At 47.8% G+C, this 17,634-nt stretch overlaps 1 protein-coding gene across 3 annotated transcripts in view; it reads left to right on the top strand.

Annotated features, from left to right (window-relative positions):
• CSNK1G1 (casein kinase 1 gamma 1) overlaps window positions 1–17,634 on the top strand; it is a 105,568-nt gene that overhangs the window by 50,125 nt on the left and 37,809 nt on the right. For all 3 annotated transcript variants that reach the window (XM_069025490.1, XM_069025489.1, XM_069025488.1), the window contains 2 exons: window positions 1,781–1,821; window positions 6,121–6,190. In XM_069025490.1, coding sequence (XP_068881591.1) covers window positions 1,781–1,821; window positions 6,121–6,190 — 111 coding nt within the window. The remainder of the gene's footprint in view (window positions 1–1,780; window positions 1,822–6,120; window positions 6,191–17,634) is intronic.

Raw genomic sequence — 17,634 nt, 5'->3', positions numbered from 1 at the left:
TGCCACCTGCTTTTCCATGGATTTGGCCTGTGAGCTCTTTCAGTGCTTTCTGGTGTCAGAGGGTTCCTGATGAAACTGCAAAACCTCCTTTCTACCCTTAGTTTCCAGTCTGGGCATAATACTATGTCTTTTTCTAAAAGATGGAAAGAAATACATGGAAACCCCCCTGTGTGTTAGGGGTTAATGCTGGGGCTCAGCTTTCAGCTCTGCTGGCAGAAAACACCCCCTTTGAGGATATTTAACCTCACATTTAAATCCCTGTTCTGTGTTACAGACCATCAGCAGGTACCAAAACAGGTTGGAGCTATGACATATTCCATTCCTGAGGGATGTAAAAACAATCTGCTTGGTGCAGACTGGGCCTAGGAACACCCAACCACAGATGTAGAGGCCAGAAGTACCCTGAGTGATACAGTGGGGAAAGCATCAAAAGAAGTTAAATGCAGAAAACACGAGCTGTTATAAAGTAAACTCAATTTCCCCTGATGTTTCAGGATTTAAAGATGACTGTGTGTCTTTTCCCATGTTCATAATACCTCTAATTTTATTGAGTCTCCCAGGGCTGTTGTATCCATGTGCTGAGGAAGACATGGCATGTTTTTTAATACTGCCATGTGGATATGGAAGAGCTGCTCCAGCTCCTACCTGCTCTGAATGATGTCACTCCCTGTCCTGGGCTTTCTCAAGGGCTGGACTGTCCAAGCATCAATATCTGTTACAGGAATTGGAAAATAAATGAGTAAGAGAGCTGGGGAAAGCTGGTGCTACAAATAAGCCCTGATGACTTCCATCCTGGATTCCTCCTGAATTTTGGAGCTGCTCAGTAAAAGCATGACTTGTGCTGTGACACTGATGAGCAAAGGTCAATGCTTCCCTGCATAAATCCATAGGGAGCTTTTTTGGTGGGGGCTTCCCTCCTCCAAGGGGACAGGGGGACTAGGGGACATCAGGAGGGTGTCAGGATGGTGGGACAGAGAGGGTCCCGGGACTGCCCAAGCATCCTTCCCAGTGGTATCTCTTCCAGGAGAGTTTGCTGTCAGGCCTGAGCCATGTGGAGGTGGCAGGGGAGTGATTGCTCCAATTCCCTGGCAGAGGAAGCAGAGGACGTTGAGTGATTCGGTAACGGGCAGTGTCAGAACACAGGGAGAGCTGCTCCGTGGCACGGAGCTGTGCATCACTGCCTCGCATCACTGAGGAGGCCCAGGGTGCTTCAAACACCAGACAGGCTCCTGGAGAAAAATTCCCCTCCAGCTGTAGCACACGTGGGTGCCAGCTCCAGCTCGGTGCACCAGGAGCTGGATTTGAGCTTGACTTGTGCTCATCTGACACTCCTGCCCTTCGTGCTTCCCAGAGCATGATCAACCTAGTGAAACTCCCTGTACATCCCAGCATGAAGTTGTTCAGTGTCCAGCAGATCCAAGACATTTTCAAAAGCAATGACACTCTGACTCTTCGTTTTTTGTTCCCCAGACTTTTGGCATGATATGGATAATGAAACCTAGTGTGTCTGGGATACCTCCTGTAACACGTGGAGTGAAAGTGCTGCCCTGAAATACAATTATCTTGTGCTGAGTGGAAGGTGTTATTTGCCTGCCCTGCTAAACTGCTGCAAACTGCTCATTATTCTGGTTATTTTCAGGCTTATTCTTTGTTAAAGGCAGGAACTTCAGGGGGAATTGGGAAAACAGCCCTTCGGCATCAGTGTCACTCTTTCTCATTGTGCCTCGAGCTGCAAGTGTTGAATGTGGAACTAAAAGATTTTTTTCTTCTCCCTTTGCAGGTAAAAATCTCTACACCAATGAATATGTAGCGATCAAACTGGTAAGTAAAAGCTTCAGCTGTCCTTAAATGACTTGTACTTCTTGTTAAAAATTCAGACCAAAAGCAGGTTTTTCACTTTGAGCTCAGCGCTGCTCTCACACTCAGCTGGGAATGACTTATTAAAACTAAGATAAGTTCTTAAAAGCACTAAAAGCAGGGAAAGAACCCATCCTTCCACCTGCTGAAGGTTTTTGGTACCTAGAGGGTCTGTAGCTGTTTTAGAGCAGTGAGAGCCTTGTTCCTCTGCCCAGGTCCCAGTGAAGGGCACTGGCAGTGGCTTTGCCATCTCCTGCTGCTCCATGGCTCGAGCCTTTCTGTTCAGAACTCCATGAACTTTCCAGAGTGTTTGGTTAAGAGCGTGGCACTGTGCAGCCTGGTGGTCCATGTTTTTGGAGGCAAGAGGCAGAAAAGAGGGTGTTCCTATGATGAAATTCCCTGGGGGAGCAGAGCAAAGCTCGGTCTGGTGCGATGCCGAGAGACTGCAGATGCAACAGGCAAAACAAGATGCAATTTGGGGGAGGTCAGTCTTCCCTCTGGCTGCCTTGGGTTGCAGAGAAGATACAGTCTCATCATCTGTGGAATCTGGGGGATGGGGAACTCCCTACCTTGCAGCTCTTCCGCATTTATACACTCACAGCCTGGTAGTTTGTGTTTAGGCCTTAACTTTTCCTATCTGTAAACTCAGACTTTCATTAGTCCCTTGGGGTTTCAGATTCGATGTCTTCAGCTGATGTGCTGAGTTCTCATGCAAACACTCTTTTAACATGATCCAAACCCTACAATCTGAAGTTAAAGTTGTGGTGCTAATTTGATACTGCAGCAAACCCTCTGGTTTGTCCAGTCGATGCTGTCTGGCAAAATGACAGGGATCACTCTGGTGACAGAAAATCAGGATGGACTTGGTGCATTAACTGTGATCATGTTCGAGTGCCCCAGATTCCATAACTCTGGCATTCCCCTAATGATGTGTAGTAGATGAAAAATAATTACAGCTTTGCAGGAGGGACTTGTTTTCACACCTGTTGGCAAATGTCAGACAATGTTCCCTAAAGTAAATAAATGAATGCCTGCGGAGAGATTCAGGAACACAGAATCCCAGATGGGTTTGGGTTTCCTGGAAGGGATCTTAAAGCTCATCTCATTTCATCCCCTGCCATGATGGAACACCAAGGACACCTGGCGCTGTCCCAGGGTGCTCCAAGCCCCAATGTCCAGCCTGGCCTTGGACACTTCCAGGGATCCAGGGGCAGCCACAGCTTCTCTGGGCACCCTGTGCCAGGGCCTCACCACCCTCCCAGCCAGGAATTCCTTCCCAATATCCCATCCAGCCCTGCCCTCTGGCACTGGGAAGCCATTCCCTGTGGCCTGTCCCTCCATCCCTTGTCCCCAGTCCCTCTCCAGCTCTCCTGGAGCCCCTTTAGGCCCTGCCAGGGGCTCTGAGCTCTCCCTGGAGCCTTCTCCTCTCCATGTGAGCACCCCCAGCTCTCCCAGCCTGGTTCCATAGGAGATGCCCTTGATGTGGATTCACATCAGGAAGAAGAATTGTTGATTTTAGGCCCTAGAAAATGTGCTGTGTACACAGAGGAGGCGTTTTATTGAGGCAGTGATGCTTCTAATTTGCTTCCAAAGATAATCCCACAAAGATGTTGCATTGGAAACCATAAGGAAGTCATAACCCAGGTAAAACACAGCTGTACTAGTCCAAAGGGTGCTTTTTTCTCTCAAACAAGTGGCTGCAGTGACACCTCTCAGTAACCTGAAGCTTTTCCATATGGCAGGACTCAATGGCATTGCCTCATGGCTGCCTCAGTCTGACCTGTTTTTCTGGCCACATTCTTTCTTCCTTTTTCCTGCTATTTTTTTTTTCCTGAATAACTGAGTGTTAAAACAGTTACTCTGTAACCCACTCCAGTTTCATTTCCTGTTGTGATCCAGGCTTAAAAATCTCAGGTCCTTCTTGTGTAAAGGGCTGGAATTGCCATCTGAGGGCCATCCAGGTGTCCATGTACCTGCTCCGTTTTGGAGAAGTTTAAGGAGGGAACAGTAGGAGAAATGGGGGTTTCTCAGTCTTCTAATCTTAGACAGAATTCCGCAGGAATAAGAATTACTCAGCCTCCTCAGCAGCAAATACACTTCTCTTACATGTGGACTTAACTGCTATTTTCTTTATCCCTCGAATAATTTGTGGATTAGTGGTGGAGTAGCTGCTTTTGATGTACTCACAGGCAACATTTTCTTTTATCTGCATTGTTGGACCGAGTCAAAGCACTGCTCCAAGTCCTTTGAGTTGTGAGATCATCTCCCACCACTGCAGCCCTGCTGTTCCTGCCTTCTATCACAACGTTAGAGCTGGAAAATGAGGGAATTGTGTGATGGATACCAAGAGCCCACCAGAAAGTGCTGTGAAATTCCATGCTAATGCCTCATGGTTTCTTTTTGGGACTGAGGCTACACCTTAGAAAACTGCTGGCAGTGGAGATTGGTCCCTGTGTTGATTTGTGGTGTCACCATGTAGCTCCTGGTCCTGCTCTTCAGCTGACTTACTTGGTCAGGGGCATCTGGTTTATTCTTCTGAGGGTTTTCAAAGCCCCATTGCCCACAGGAAGAATTTCTTCCCTGGGAGAAGCCAGCCTGGTGCCACCCAGCTGCAGTCAGAGCACAGGTACCAGGCCACCCCCTCGCAGCAGTGATGACGCCGTTGGCTCCAGCTGTGGATTTGCTCCGTTGGGCAGTAGCAATTCAGTCATTTTTGCTACAAACACAACATCTGCCATCATCCCTAAGCCCTTGGCCTACAGGACAACCACCTGTGCTGGTATGATCTTCTCAGAAGCTGCCATGACTCTGGCAAGTGTCCAGAGCTCCGGCTCCAGCAGCTCCTGATGCAGAAGTGGCTCAGGGCTACCTCCCCTGATCCCACAAGCAGCATCATGTCCTGCTACATCAATCCTTCCCCTTTGAATGTTTGGATAAATAAACTGCTCCCTGAACAGGCTGAGTTCCTGTTGCCCTGAGTCCCTGTGCTCTGCAGGTGTCTGTAGACTCTCCCTCAAGCCATGAGCAGCAATTAACTTAATTTAAATGTGACTTATAGAACAAACTTGTTTGTGTGTTGCTTTGTATTTGCCTTCAGTGCAGGTTCAGTTTGGCCTCCAGAATATTTTTTCTCATTGTTTGCTGAGTATTTGGTCATATTGGTCTTCTGGAGCTTTAAAACATCGGGAATTTGGTGATCTTGGAGGCCTTTTCCTACCTCAATGATTCTATGACTGAGTTGAGAAGTAACCAGGAGCACTTGTTCCCCTTGCTGGGAAATGGATGGGATGACTTGAGCTGGTGAGGAACAGCTCAGCTGCAAGTCAAACTGCCTGAATTCCCATACAGAATTCCTTCTCCACAGTTAAAAAGGAGCCTTGACTGTGGAGTTCACACCCAGTGTGGACATCAGTCTTACAGTGCAGACTAGAGGTCATCGAAAACAGAGGCCAGTATTAACTTCTATCTCCAGGCTGCCTGGGCAGGCGGTGAACCCACATCCATGCCCATCCCAAGTGCACAGTTGCATTGCAAATGTAATTACTCCAGTCTCTTAATCCTCTCCATATTAACTTTGTATTTTTAGAAGCTCTGTAATCTTGCACGTTAATGCCTTGATGGATCGTTGGCATTAAGTCTTGTGCGTAAAGCGTGGCTGAGGAACAGCTGACAAATGGGATGGTTTGGGTGCATTGCAGACTTACCCATTTTATTTTTTTTGTGTTTTGTGGATAAAAATAGAATATTCTTGAGCGCTTCAAGATGTTTGACTGACACCTGCCACAAGAAGGGGGAGACTTCTTCCTTTTTCCCAGCTGTCTGGCTTCACTGTGGTGCTCACTGTGAGCGACTGTGGTCTGATCTAAAACACACTTGTATGACTCAACATTTTTCAAAAATACAGGCTGGAGACCAACAAAAGCCCTGTGGGTAATCACAGTGCCCACAGAGTGAACTTGGGGCTTGAGCTTTTGCAACCTTGACTTCCCCCTGCCAATGTCCAGGGTCATTCTTCAAGGACCAGGAGCTTTGTGGAATGATTCTTGAATTTCACTGCAATGAGGGAGCTTTGTATTTAAATGAGGAGGTTATTTCTCCTCCAGAGAGTAAATCTTACTGCTTTTTTAAATGACTTTTTTAAAAGTGAAGTCTGTTGTTAGAATTTCAGTCTGGGGTGTTTTCAAAATGCACAAATCTTCAAGTATAGGATGGAATTTCTTTCAGTCAAACTGATTTTAACCAATTTATTTATTTCTGTTCTAGGAACCAATTAAATCCCGGGCACCACAGCTTCATTTAGAATACAGATTTTATAAGCAACTTGGAAGTGCAGGTGAGTAAACCCACCTTAAGCTTGTCAAAAGTTTGGGATTTCTTTATTAAATCAAACAACACCATAGTATTCATTCTGTAACTGACTTGAACTTAGGGATCTGGGCCAATTCCTTTTAGCCTCACAGAAGTTTTGGAAGAGATTTGGTGAGAATGAGATCATAATGATGATATTGGGTAATTGTGTGGACCTAAACCCTCGAGTTCTTGAGGATTTGCTGATAAGGAAATACTCCTGTGTGTTTGTAAAACATAGGAATCGTCAGTGGGGGGAACATTATTTGTGTATAGAACAACACACCTTAAGCAGGTGATCTAAAGTCTTTAAACCTAGGAAATTGCTCTCATTTTTACTTGTTAAATCATAAGAGTGTCCAAAAGCCCCTGGGCTCCTCTGTGCAACCATGGTCTACAGCAAACAGGAGAAAAATAGAGCAGGATCAGCCAAAGGTGGAATTTTTTATACATTTTTTTCTGGCACTCTCTGATTTCTCTGATACAGAGCTGGAGTTGTGTTTGGATTTTTCTTCCCTGAATTTATGGTTGTTTTTTAAACCTGAAGAGCCTTTTAGCACATGCTGTTTCCCATGCCAAGGATTTCCACAGCCTCGTACAGGGTGTTCCACTGCTCAAGGAAGTCTCTGTGAAGCAACAACATCTCTGCTCCTTCTGTGCCTTGATCATGTATTGACTTCGGGTTTTGACAAATTTCTTACATGACTGTAGTTTTTTTACACTTCTGATTTTATTTTTCCTGTTTTCCCTGAGTGGACCCAGCTTGCAATTGCAGAGGATGTCTGATGGACACCCAGAAATACTTTGGTAATAATGTATTACCAAAACACTAAGTTGAGCTTCCTGCTGGAGTTCTGTTGGTGCTTGTGATTTCTGGGATACCCCAGCCCACATGTCTTGTGACACATGAATGAATCCCAGTCTGCTTTTTCTACACCACTTGGCTTCCTTCCACTCTTTAAAGATGTTATTAAGGAATTATAAAACTGATCAAAATTTGAAGGAATGGCTTTATTTTGGTTAGATTAAATATTTTTAGGTTTTCTCCTGTTCCTAAAGAATTTAAGCTTTCCATCCTGTAATACTTAACCACTCAGAGCATTCATGGAATCATGGACTGGTTTGGGTTGGAAGGACCTTAAAGCCCATCTCATTCATCTCATTTCACCCTCTGCATGGACAGGGACACCTTCCACTAGCCCAGGGTGCTCCAAGCCTTGTCCAGCCTGGCCTTGGACACTTCCAGGGATCCAGGGGCAGCCACAGCTGCTCTGGGCACCCTGTGCCAGGGCCTGCCCACTCTCCCAGGGAGGAATTCCTTCCTAGTCTCTAATTTACTGTCTTGGAGCATTTGTCAAGGGACTGTTGAGAAGCTGCCTGAACAACCTGACTCTGTTTCTCTCTCTGTGTGGTCCCACGGGTGCCTCACACCCAGCTCTGCGGAGCTGTTGGATGCCATTAGAAGCTCTTGTGCTGCAGTTTTGCTAGAACAATTGGAAATCGGCCAAGACTCGAGTGGAGGATGTGAACTACAGTTCTGGTCTCACCATGAAACCTGGAATCTGAACAAAACAAATTTTGGTGGAGTCAGCCTGCCAGGAGCAGGGAGGCTTGACTTGGTGCCTGCACCAGCGATTAGGGGAAGAGTGTCTGGCTGAGAAAACAGATCAGAACTAAGTGAGTGCCAGCTTTGGGGAAATAGAGGGGTCTGTTCTCAGTGATGTTGCTAGTGCCAGGCTCCCCTTAATGGTCCTTGCTCTGAAACTGCTCGAACAGCCAGGCTTGAACTTCCAGTAGAGATGTCTGGTTACTTGGAATTGTCATACGCTTGCCAAACCAAGACTAGAGGTGTCCGAACCCATGGTGTGCATGACTCAGAGAGAACAACAGTAGCGTTGCATGTGACATTCTGCTCAATAAATTAGCCAATTAATCCTGCCAAATGACGTGGCTGGCTGAAGCTCCCACCGTTAGCTGAAGGAGGGAGAGCAGAGGGAGCCTGGCAGTGACGCCGCGGGAGCCGCCTCGTCCCCTCGGCAGCGCAGCGGCCGCGTTCAGCTGCGTGTGCAGCCAGATGGTCCCAGTGAGCTCTGAGACGTCAAAGTTGTCATCACCTGCAGCTTTGGGAGAGAAATGGGGGGTTTTTTCCTAATGAGAAGAGTCTTAATGGTGATTTCCTTCTTGGATGTTCAGAATAAACATTTTTAAATGTATTACTCTTTGGTAGTAGTCAGAGGAAAACTTTGGCTGGAAGGGAGCGACCTACTTGGCCAGTGCCTGAAGGATGTATGCAGGTATCAATACCTGCTTCACTTGTCATCATCAAAAACTAGTGAAAATAGTATTTTTTTCCTTTTTCTAAGCTATTTAGTCAAGTTTTGCATTTCCCTTGGTGTGGTTGGACAGAGTAGCAAATAGCCCAGTAATTCAGAAGCTGAATCCTGAGATGAGCTTCCATGTGAGATGTTTCCACATGAGCAGAGGATGCAGTAACTGCCTCTTCCTTTCACAGTGACTCTGTGGCTCCCTGTGCCACGTGCTCCATCAGCTTTGATGTTCCAAGACTTTCTGACAGGGCACTGAAGTTGCATCTGTTCCTTCCCAGCAGCACCGGTTTCTCTGCCTGCCACATGGCTCCGTGAGGATCCCTAGTCACCTTGGATTAGCCAAGGAACAGACTGGATTTCATATGTCTCAGACATCCTAAGATGCTTCACACTAGATTAAGTGGTGGAGCAGGGAGAAGTTTGTCAAAGGGATCGAAACTGTAGGAATGTGGCTCTTCTTGGTCCTTCTCAGAACAGCTCAATACTGGTGGATGGATCCAGTGGATTCAGAGAAAGTCCTGGGTCAGGAGTAACCAACTAACAGACGTCTCTGATGTGCTGCTTTGGACATTTGATGCTGTCTCTGATGTTTTAGTGCCTCCCTGTTTTAGGGAAACTAACAGCTGCCCTGTAATTCCCTTCCTCTTCCTCTAACTGGAGGAATGTTTGCACACAGAAACAGATTTTCGTGATTCTTCCTTGAACTTTTCTCCCCCCAGAAGTCAAGCAAGGCCCTGCTGCACACTGACCATCTGCTGGCTTCTTATTTCTCGCTGTGGAATTAAATATTTAATAACCTAAAATAGTGTCTGAGTGCTTTACCTTCATGAGAGCAGCAAAACAAAACAGCAAAGCGCGGGCACGGAGTCAGAGACCTGATGGTCAGTCCGTAGGGTGTCTCAGGAAAGGACATCTTTCCTTTAGGAAATGTAATTCCTTCAGGTTTTAGGTAGTCTGGGATACGATCCATTTGCTCCCCAAGGTAACTGAAGCAGTTTTAACAATCTCTGTGCAAACTAGTTGCGTTGCTCTCATCAATCCTCTAATGCCAGTGTTGTACTGAATCATTTCATAATTGTTCTTTGTCCTAAAATCCACAGGAGCTTGCCACCAGCATCCTGGCTGGAGTCGTCCTGGGCTATTCCCAGGATCACACTCCACTGGTGGTGGCACAGTCAGTCCTGGTGGCAGCACCTACCTGAGCATGAACATGAGCAGCACAGTCCAAGTGTGGTAGTTGTTCCCCAAAATTAGGCTCTTGCTCTAAGACCCTCCTTGAGGACTGGCTGTTCCAGGTATTCCCTCCTCCCCAAGGCTGGTTCCTGGGCTTCTCCTTGCTCTGAGGCTTTGTACAGCTGCTTGAATCCGCTGCTTCCATACCTTGGGGACAAGAGGAGCTCCCCCTCTGACTTGACTCGTTGCTTTTGCATCTCCAAGTGCTGCCGGAAGCAGTTCAAGTCTCTGACACGTTTCCAGTATTGGATAAGTCACTTGAACGTGTCATTTGTCCCCTGTACTTGAAGTTTGTGGAATAAACTGAGTTATTTGTCCATGGTCAAACAGACTGCTCCTGGCTCCTGGAATGGTTCCACTTCCTGGGCAGTTACCAAAGGACAAAGCTTTGACTTTGCTTGAACTTGCCCCCTGCTCACCCAGCAGCATCCCAGGACGCTCCTGCTTGTTTTGGGATGAATAAAAGCAACTGCTTTTCCCACGGCTTGCAGGAGTCCTGCAGCAGCTGGGTCTGCTGGTGGCACACCAAGGTCTCAGGGATTCCATTGGCTCTGTCCTGTGGGCTCTGTCTGCTTGTGGATAACAGGAATGGTCTTTCTGTTTTAAGGCTGATTCCAGGTTAGAAAAATCTAATCTTCTCTTCAGGAACAAGGCCAGAGGAGGTCATGGAGATGCTGCAGGGCTGGAGCCCCTCTGCTCTGGAGCCAGGCTGGGAGAGCTGGGGGTGCTCACCTGGAGAGGAGAAGGCTCCAGGGAGAGCTCAGAGCCCCTTGCAGGGCCTAAAGGGGCTCCAGGAGAGCTGGAGAGGGACTGGGAACAAGGGATGGAGGGACAGGACACAGGGAATGGCTTCTCACTGCCAGAGGGCAGGGATGGATGAGATATTGGGAAGGAATTCCTGGCTGGGAGGGTCGTAATGCCCTGGCACAGGGTGCCCCATTCCTAGAAGTGTCCAAGGCCAGGTTGGACGGGGCTTGGAGCAACCTGGTCTAGTGAAAGGTGTCCCTGCCCATGGCAGGGGATGAAATGAGGTGGGCTTTAAGGTCCCTTCCAACCCAAACCATTCTGGGATTTGTTACCACATTTCAAAGCACCTCTGGCATCTCTCCCTGCTGAGGCCATGTGTAGTGCCTTCCCTGTGAGCATCACCTCTGGAAGGTAAAATGGAGCACTGCGTGCTTCCAGGTTTCTTTCGTCTGCATGGAGCCGATGCTCAAGTTTCCACATAGTGACAGCTTCTGCCTGTGCACATCGTGTGCAGAAGTCATGCATTTTTGATTCAGTAGTAGTTTATTTTTATATCAGCTGGCAGATGAGTCACACCTGCCCCCACCCTTCGCAGTCCCACCTTGGCACATGTGATTCATTCGGACACGTGGCACCGCGCGTTCAGTTCTGTGCCGTGCCTCTGTAGCCAATGGTCATCCCCAGCACAGGCAGGTGACACTGGCAGGTGGATGTTGGACGTCATGAGCCTCCACAGTGGCGTAGTGGGGAGCAGAAGAGGAGTCTGATACGCTGGAGAATCCCAGGAAACCGAGATCTCTGCTGTCCCAAGCCCACGCAGTGGATGAGTCACAGTGTAGGAGCAGAATGTTCTGAGTCAGGGAGGGCTATGTCAGTACATATAGAATATTGACGGATTCTCTGGGTTTGTTTTAATTCCTGCTCTGTAAACAAGTTCACCTCTAATGAAGTATGGAGTCTGTGTGTTTACTTTGGGACCTCTCTGTGTTGCACAACTCGCCAGAGCGAAGCAGTCTGTTTACTTGTCAGGAGGTAGGACCAAGGGAAATGAAGGGGGTATAAATAACCGAGCCTTTGCATAGTCTAGTCAGTATTTGCATATATATTCCTCAGTGAGGCTGAGCTGTCTGCTATCCGTGCTGCCTATGGAGTTCTCCTGTCGGGATTGCCCGCCTTGAGCACGTTTTTCTGTGTTGCTCTTGCTTTACCCACACACACTTTGTATGTATGGCTGTGCTTCGTGAAGAAATTCTTTCCGTGCCAGTTGCACAATGCTGTCATTCACATGGCAATCATGGGTCATTTTGGTAAAGCTCGTTACAGGATGGATGTAAACAAGTCTCCTTGGTGGAGCTGCCAACACCACGATTTCACAGGGAGGTCGTTGTGCACAGCACTCTTCCCCAAGGGAGCAGGAGTACCTCGAGGCCATGTGAGGGAGGGTTAGTGCAAGAGGTCCCCACCCTTCTTTAATTAAGAAGTGTGAACATATCCATTAACCGGGGCCACAGTGACTTTAATCTTCAGAATTCCCACTTGTATTTGCCACCTGGATGGAAACATTGCTGTGGCCAGGAGCTGAGCCAGGTCACCCCTCAGCAGGGGGCTGGTTTGGCGGGGGGATGGAGCTGCTGTGTGGGGATGATCATAAAATCATAGAGTGGTTTGGGTTGGAAGGGACCTTAAAGGCCATCTTGTGGCCATGTGGGCAGGGACACCTTCCACTAGACTGGCTTGCTCAGAGCTCTGTCCAACCTGGCCTTGAACACTTCCAGGAATTGCCCTTCTGCACCCCAAGGTGGGTTTGGAGTGGTGTGGAGCAACACGTGGCTGTCACCTGAGGTATTTTGTGTCCTGTGTATTGTGTGGAAGGGTTTGTTCATACCTGTCACACTGCAACGCTCCAGAAAAGCACTGCAGCCTCCTCCTTTGAAATACTGGAAATATTTTAGATTGCCAGTGTTCAGTGACTCTGAGTATTTAATAAATGACTCATCTGTGCAAGGTGATACAAAACTGACATCCATTTGCAAGGGAAACAACTTTGGGACACATCTCATGTCAGTCATTCTCTACCTCAGATGCCTTCAATAGACCCGAAGGTTTTAAGATGTTGGGTTAATTTTCTACCAGCGAGGAAAAACTTCTTCATTCTCGAATCGTGCAGAGAAATGTGCCCTTGGCCATAGGTGGAGATGCTCAGCAATGGACAGTTTCATTCTCCTGAAAATGTGTTTTTTAGGCAAAAAGTGGAGATCCTCACACTGAGCTGCATCTTAAGGAATGGTGATCAGCGGCTTCTCTGTAAAGTCAGGAGCTTGAACTTGAGGGATCCCGGACTTCCAAGCTTTTGAATTGCAGAATGAAATGTAGTAGATTACTGTAAAGTCCTCAGTTAGAGCCTGCTGCTTTCAGAGCTGGCTTGCTGTCGATCTCCAGAGAATTACGTTTTACTGTTTAAAAATACTTGGCTTTTTCTTCATGTGGCCGTTCCCTTGTTAGGAAGGGCTTCCTGAATGTGCACATTTCAGCATCTCAGCATCAGAAGTTTTGACTTCCTTGGGCTAAATTTAGGTTTTGTCAATTGGAAGCTATCAGATGCTTTTAAAGCAAGGCCATTAATATTTGAATACGAGATTAAGGCAGTTTCCTTTTTATATTCTGAAAAGTCCTGATACATCTCATACTCTTCCGGTATTCGTGGCAGTAATCACAAATCAAACGCCAGCGACTCCAGGCAGCGCGTGGAGGGGAACAGCAGGATGCTGGGAAGCTGGAAAATGCCTTTCCTGCAGACACTTTTCCTTGGAGCCCGTCATGGCCATAAACCTGTAACGTCTGGAGTCATCCCAGATGGCTCACTGGGCTCTCCCCGTAGTCAGCGATGTCCGCTGAGAGCCGGCTGTGGGCTGTGGGGTGCACTGCTGCTCTGAGGATCCTGCAGGGCTCGAGGAGAGGGACAGACATTTAGTCATGAAGGTCTCTGTGCTGCTTCTGGTACTTTCTAGCAAACCTGGAGTCGAAATATCTCCTGCTGGCTGTCACCCAGGCTGTGCTTGGAAACTGGAGTGCCTCAGCCATCAGAGTGGGGAGGTGAAGGCCACAGAACCACAGATTGGTTTGGGTTGGGAGGCACCTTAATGCTCATCTCATTCCACCCCCTGCCGTGGGCAGGGACACCTTCCACTATCCCAGGTTGCTCCAAGCCCTGTCCAACCTGGACTTGAATACTTCCAGTGATGGGGAGTCCACACGACACGTGATGTTTGAAGATAAAGTCTGGAGTTTATATTTACATTGAATGATAAACCCAGTTTGTCAGTGAGGGCCAGGATAATTAATAAGGATGTAGGAGTTGTTTGGCTGTTCTGCTTGTCCCCTTTTCCTACCCCTTCTATGAACATTCTTCAAGCCATGGGGTTGCTGCACTTAGAAACTAATTGAGGTCTAAAGCTATAAAATCAGTTTTCAGGGGGGGTGCTGTGTCAAGTGTTGAGCACTACCTTGATCCAAACAAAGCTCTTTCCCCTTTGGAAGGTGGGTGCCTGATTTAGTGGGATCCCTTTCAACACAGCAGAGGCATCCTGCACACACTGGAGGTTTTTAAGGTGAAACACTGAGCTGTGCCAGGGAGGTTTGACACCAGTGAAGTCCTGGGATGGAGGGCTGCCCACCTCCCTGACCAGCTCTCCAGTGGGTTTGGAATTTGTGTTTTGGAGCTGTGCCCTGCCTGCTATTGAAGAACCTCCTCCCATTGTTAAAAGATAAGCCACAGGCTCTGCCCCTGAGTCTGTGGTGGATCAGGCTGGACTTCTGAAATTTTGTAATAATTTTTCTGTCTGAAAGTGGCAGTTTTCCCTTTAAAATTCCATTTCTACCTGTTCCTACTTGGCTCTCTTAAGGTGAAACAGAGATAATATCTGGAGGTAGGATCTGATTTAGCCCCTCTGAACTTCTGTTTGGCAGCAGGTTCTCCTGCGATAGGAGGGAGTGGGAGGTTTTCCCTCAGGCTGGAAGAACCGTGTGGGTAACACTTTCCTACTCATGTGAAAAATCCCTTTTTCCCTCCAATCCTACAGTAGTGATGGGACAGATGGATGCCAGTCTCTTGGCTTCTTGTGGAGAGTTTATGTGCCTTTGATTCTCATCCATCACTTTCTAGTTTGATGCTGCCGCAGGGGCAAACCTGCAAAAATCCACCCTCCCAGTGGGACCAGTATGGGTACTGGAGGCCCGAGCTGCACCACAGCTTTGCAGGCAGATCCCAGCACAGCTGTGGGATCACACATAGGGCTGTGCTGCCAGAAATGGCACCGGATTGTCCCCCCACAGTCTGGTGGGAATCTGCCCTTCAGCTGCCTGAGCAAGGCCGAGCATCATCTTCCTCCTGAGCACCCAAAGGTGCGTGTCTGATACCACTGTCTGCTTTGTCCACCTGGATCTGACCCACTAATCTGCCATCCCAGTTAAAAATGCTGTTGGATCCAGGACGAATCCTGCCTGGTGTTTGCCAGTTTTGCCTTATGCCATCCTGGTGAGAGTGACTGTGGCCAGGGCTCAGCGCTGTGGCTCTCAGACCCGCCCTGCATTGTCATCGTGGCAGTGTCACCAGCTGGGAGGAAGCAGGGAAGAGCTCTGCCTCCAGCCAGCAGTCTCCAATGGAGACAAGCTGAGGAAGGGCAGGGGCCACCCGGGACTTGGTGTGATCAAACCGAAATGGTTCTCTGGGCAGCAGAGGAGCAATTCAGCACAAGCAATTTGTTTTTGGTGCTTTCGTGGCATTTTTCATCTGCCTAGAAGTAGCCTCTTCCCTGGAACTGCTTCTGGAGTTCAATTTGGGTGCTGCTGAACAACCAAGAACTTTTGTTGTTGATTTTTCTTAAGATTATGCCTGTAATGTCATAAACACACATCACTTCATGTGCATAACGTGTTCCTGAGGAGCAGCTCTGATCTCTGCCCCCTGTGACCAGGAACAGCACCTGAGGGAACGGCTGGAGCTGTGTCAGGGAGGTTTAGGCTGGATATTGGGAAAGGGTTCTTCCCCCAGAGGGTGCTGGGCACTGCCCAGGCTCCCCAGGGAATGGGCACAGCCCCGAGGCTGCCAGAGCTCCAGGAGTGTTTGGACAACGCTCTCAGGGACATGGGATTGTTGGGGTGTCTGTGCAGGGACAAAAGCTGGACTCATTGGTCCCTGTAAGTCCCTTCCAGCTCAGGATGTTCCATGATTCTGTGAACTTGTTCTCAAAAGAAAAGAAAATTATCAAGGACCTGTGATTTCATCCCAACTTCTCTGTTACCTGGTTCAGATGAAGTGGCCCAAACCTGCCACTTAACTCCCTCTCAGCAGGTAGGGCTGGGGAATTGCACAGCAAAGGAAAACTGATCAGGAACAATTGCTCCTTAGATTTTTTTTTGGGGGGGGGGGGGGGGGCGGGTGGAGTGGAACTTGTTTCTTTCTTTTTTTCTTTTTGGTTGGGTTTTTGTGGGTGTTCTTGATCAGCAGAACCCGGTTGGCCACACAGATGTGGTGTGGCTTTGAACTGCCTGGCAGAGCTCACACGGCTGTGTGACCTCAGTGGAGCAGAATCACAGAATCGTTCAGGTTGGAAAAGAAGCCCCCCTCAGACCATCAAGGCCACCAGGAACCCGTGTCCCCAGGTGCCACATCCACATGGCTTTTAAGTCCCTCCAGGGATGTTGTTGAGTGACTCCACCACTGCCCTGGGCAGCTGTTCCAATGGTTTTCTTTCATCCTTGTCCTTGTATTGCAGGTGTGTGGTAAAAAGTAATTAAGATAGAACTTAAGCTAGACCTTTTTTGTGTGGTTTAAAATAACTCTCCTAAAATTATTTACTGGTTTTGTCCTTCTCTTAAGGTGGTATTCTATGTGCCAGCTGCTATCATCACTGTAACAAGACGTTGTGTTGGATATAAAATCCAACAGTAACACAGAGATTTGAGTGCAGTCGTTTCCCCTGAGCCCTAGAAATGTGAATTCAGTCTTTTGAAACTTGCCAAAAAAGCAGTTTATTGTGCTGTGCTTTATTCTTTTGTGTTTGTCAAGAATTGAAACAATTTCACTTGACTACTTTAGTTCTCAGAACTAAAATCTGCCTGTGAATGGGTATTTCTAGGTGAGTTTCCCAGATTTTGAAAGTTTTCCTGCATTCGACCTTTCCAGCTAGGGCTGATTCTCCTCCCTGTCTTTTTTTATCTTTATGAATATAAATGTGATTGTCTCCTTGGTACCCCTTCTGCAAGTGCTTCTTGCTTTGTGGATGTGGAGAGTTGTTTAATAAAGTGAAGCCATGATGTCAGGAAACCAGCTTGTACCACTCAAGATGAAATGCCACCCCGTTCTACTAACACAGCAATCCTGAGATTTGTTTTTCTGCAGCTGAAGTAAAAATCAAATCATTTGGATTTTTACCAGCAGCAAGAACAAATATGTTCTTCCTTCTGTCCTTCCCAGGTCTGTTTTTCTTCTGTTCCTTTTCCTGTCTCTTTTCTTTCTGTAGATTCAAATACTACCAAAACGAAACAAAACACAGCAGGGATTAAATATATCCTACATCTCCTGAGATAAGCTGGAGTGAGGCTGGAGTCTTGGAGTCCATGTGGAACTCCTTGGAGATGACAGTAGCTCTGTCTCCTCACACCTCATACACAGCTGTTGCACTGTTATGGGCCTGGTGTCGTCTCTTCCCATTAAAAGCTCAGCTTCCTCTGCCATCATCTGGGGAGAAGGTGTTGATCCAATACCTTCCTGAGGCTTCCCCATCCCTGGAGGTGTTCAAAGCCAGGTTGGTTGGGTCTTGGAGCAACCTGGTCTAGTGGAAGGTATCCCCACCCATGGCAGCTTTGAGGTCCCTTCCAGCTTCTGATGTTCTCCCTTGAGTTATTTCTTCTTGAGTTCAGAGAGTGTTTGAGCTGCACCTTTTCCACATCCAAGGCTGGGAACAGGGCCTTGCTCTGCCTCTCTTCCTCCTCCTCCACCCATGGGCTAAAGGGGAAAGTCCTGCTGCAGAAATTCCTGCTAGGCAGTGGTGCCAGAGCGTTCAGCATTTGCTAGGAGAAATGATTTATCGCCCCGTCGAAGCAGGGAAAAGACGCTGTGAAA

Source organism: Aphelocoma coerulescens, chromosome 10, assembly GCF_041296385.1.
Source record: "Aphelocoma coerulescens isolate FSJ_1873_10779 chromosome 10, UR_Acoe_1.0, whole genome shotgun sequence".
Taxonomy (NCBI): domain Eukaryota; kingdom Metazoa; phylum Chordata; class Aves; order Passeriformes; family Corvidae; genus Aphelocoma; species Aphelocoma coerulescens.
Note: the sequence above shows the minus strand (reverse complement) of the source record. Positions and strands in the feature narration are given on the sequence as shown.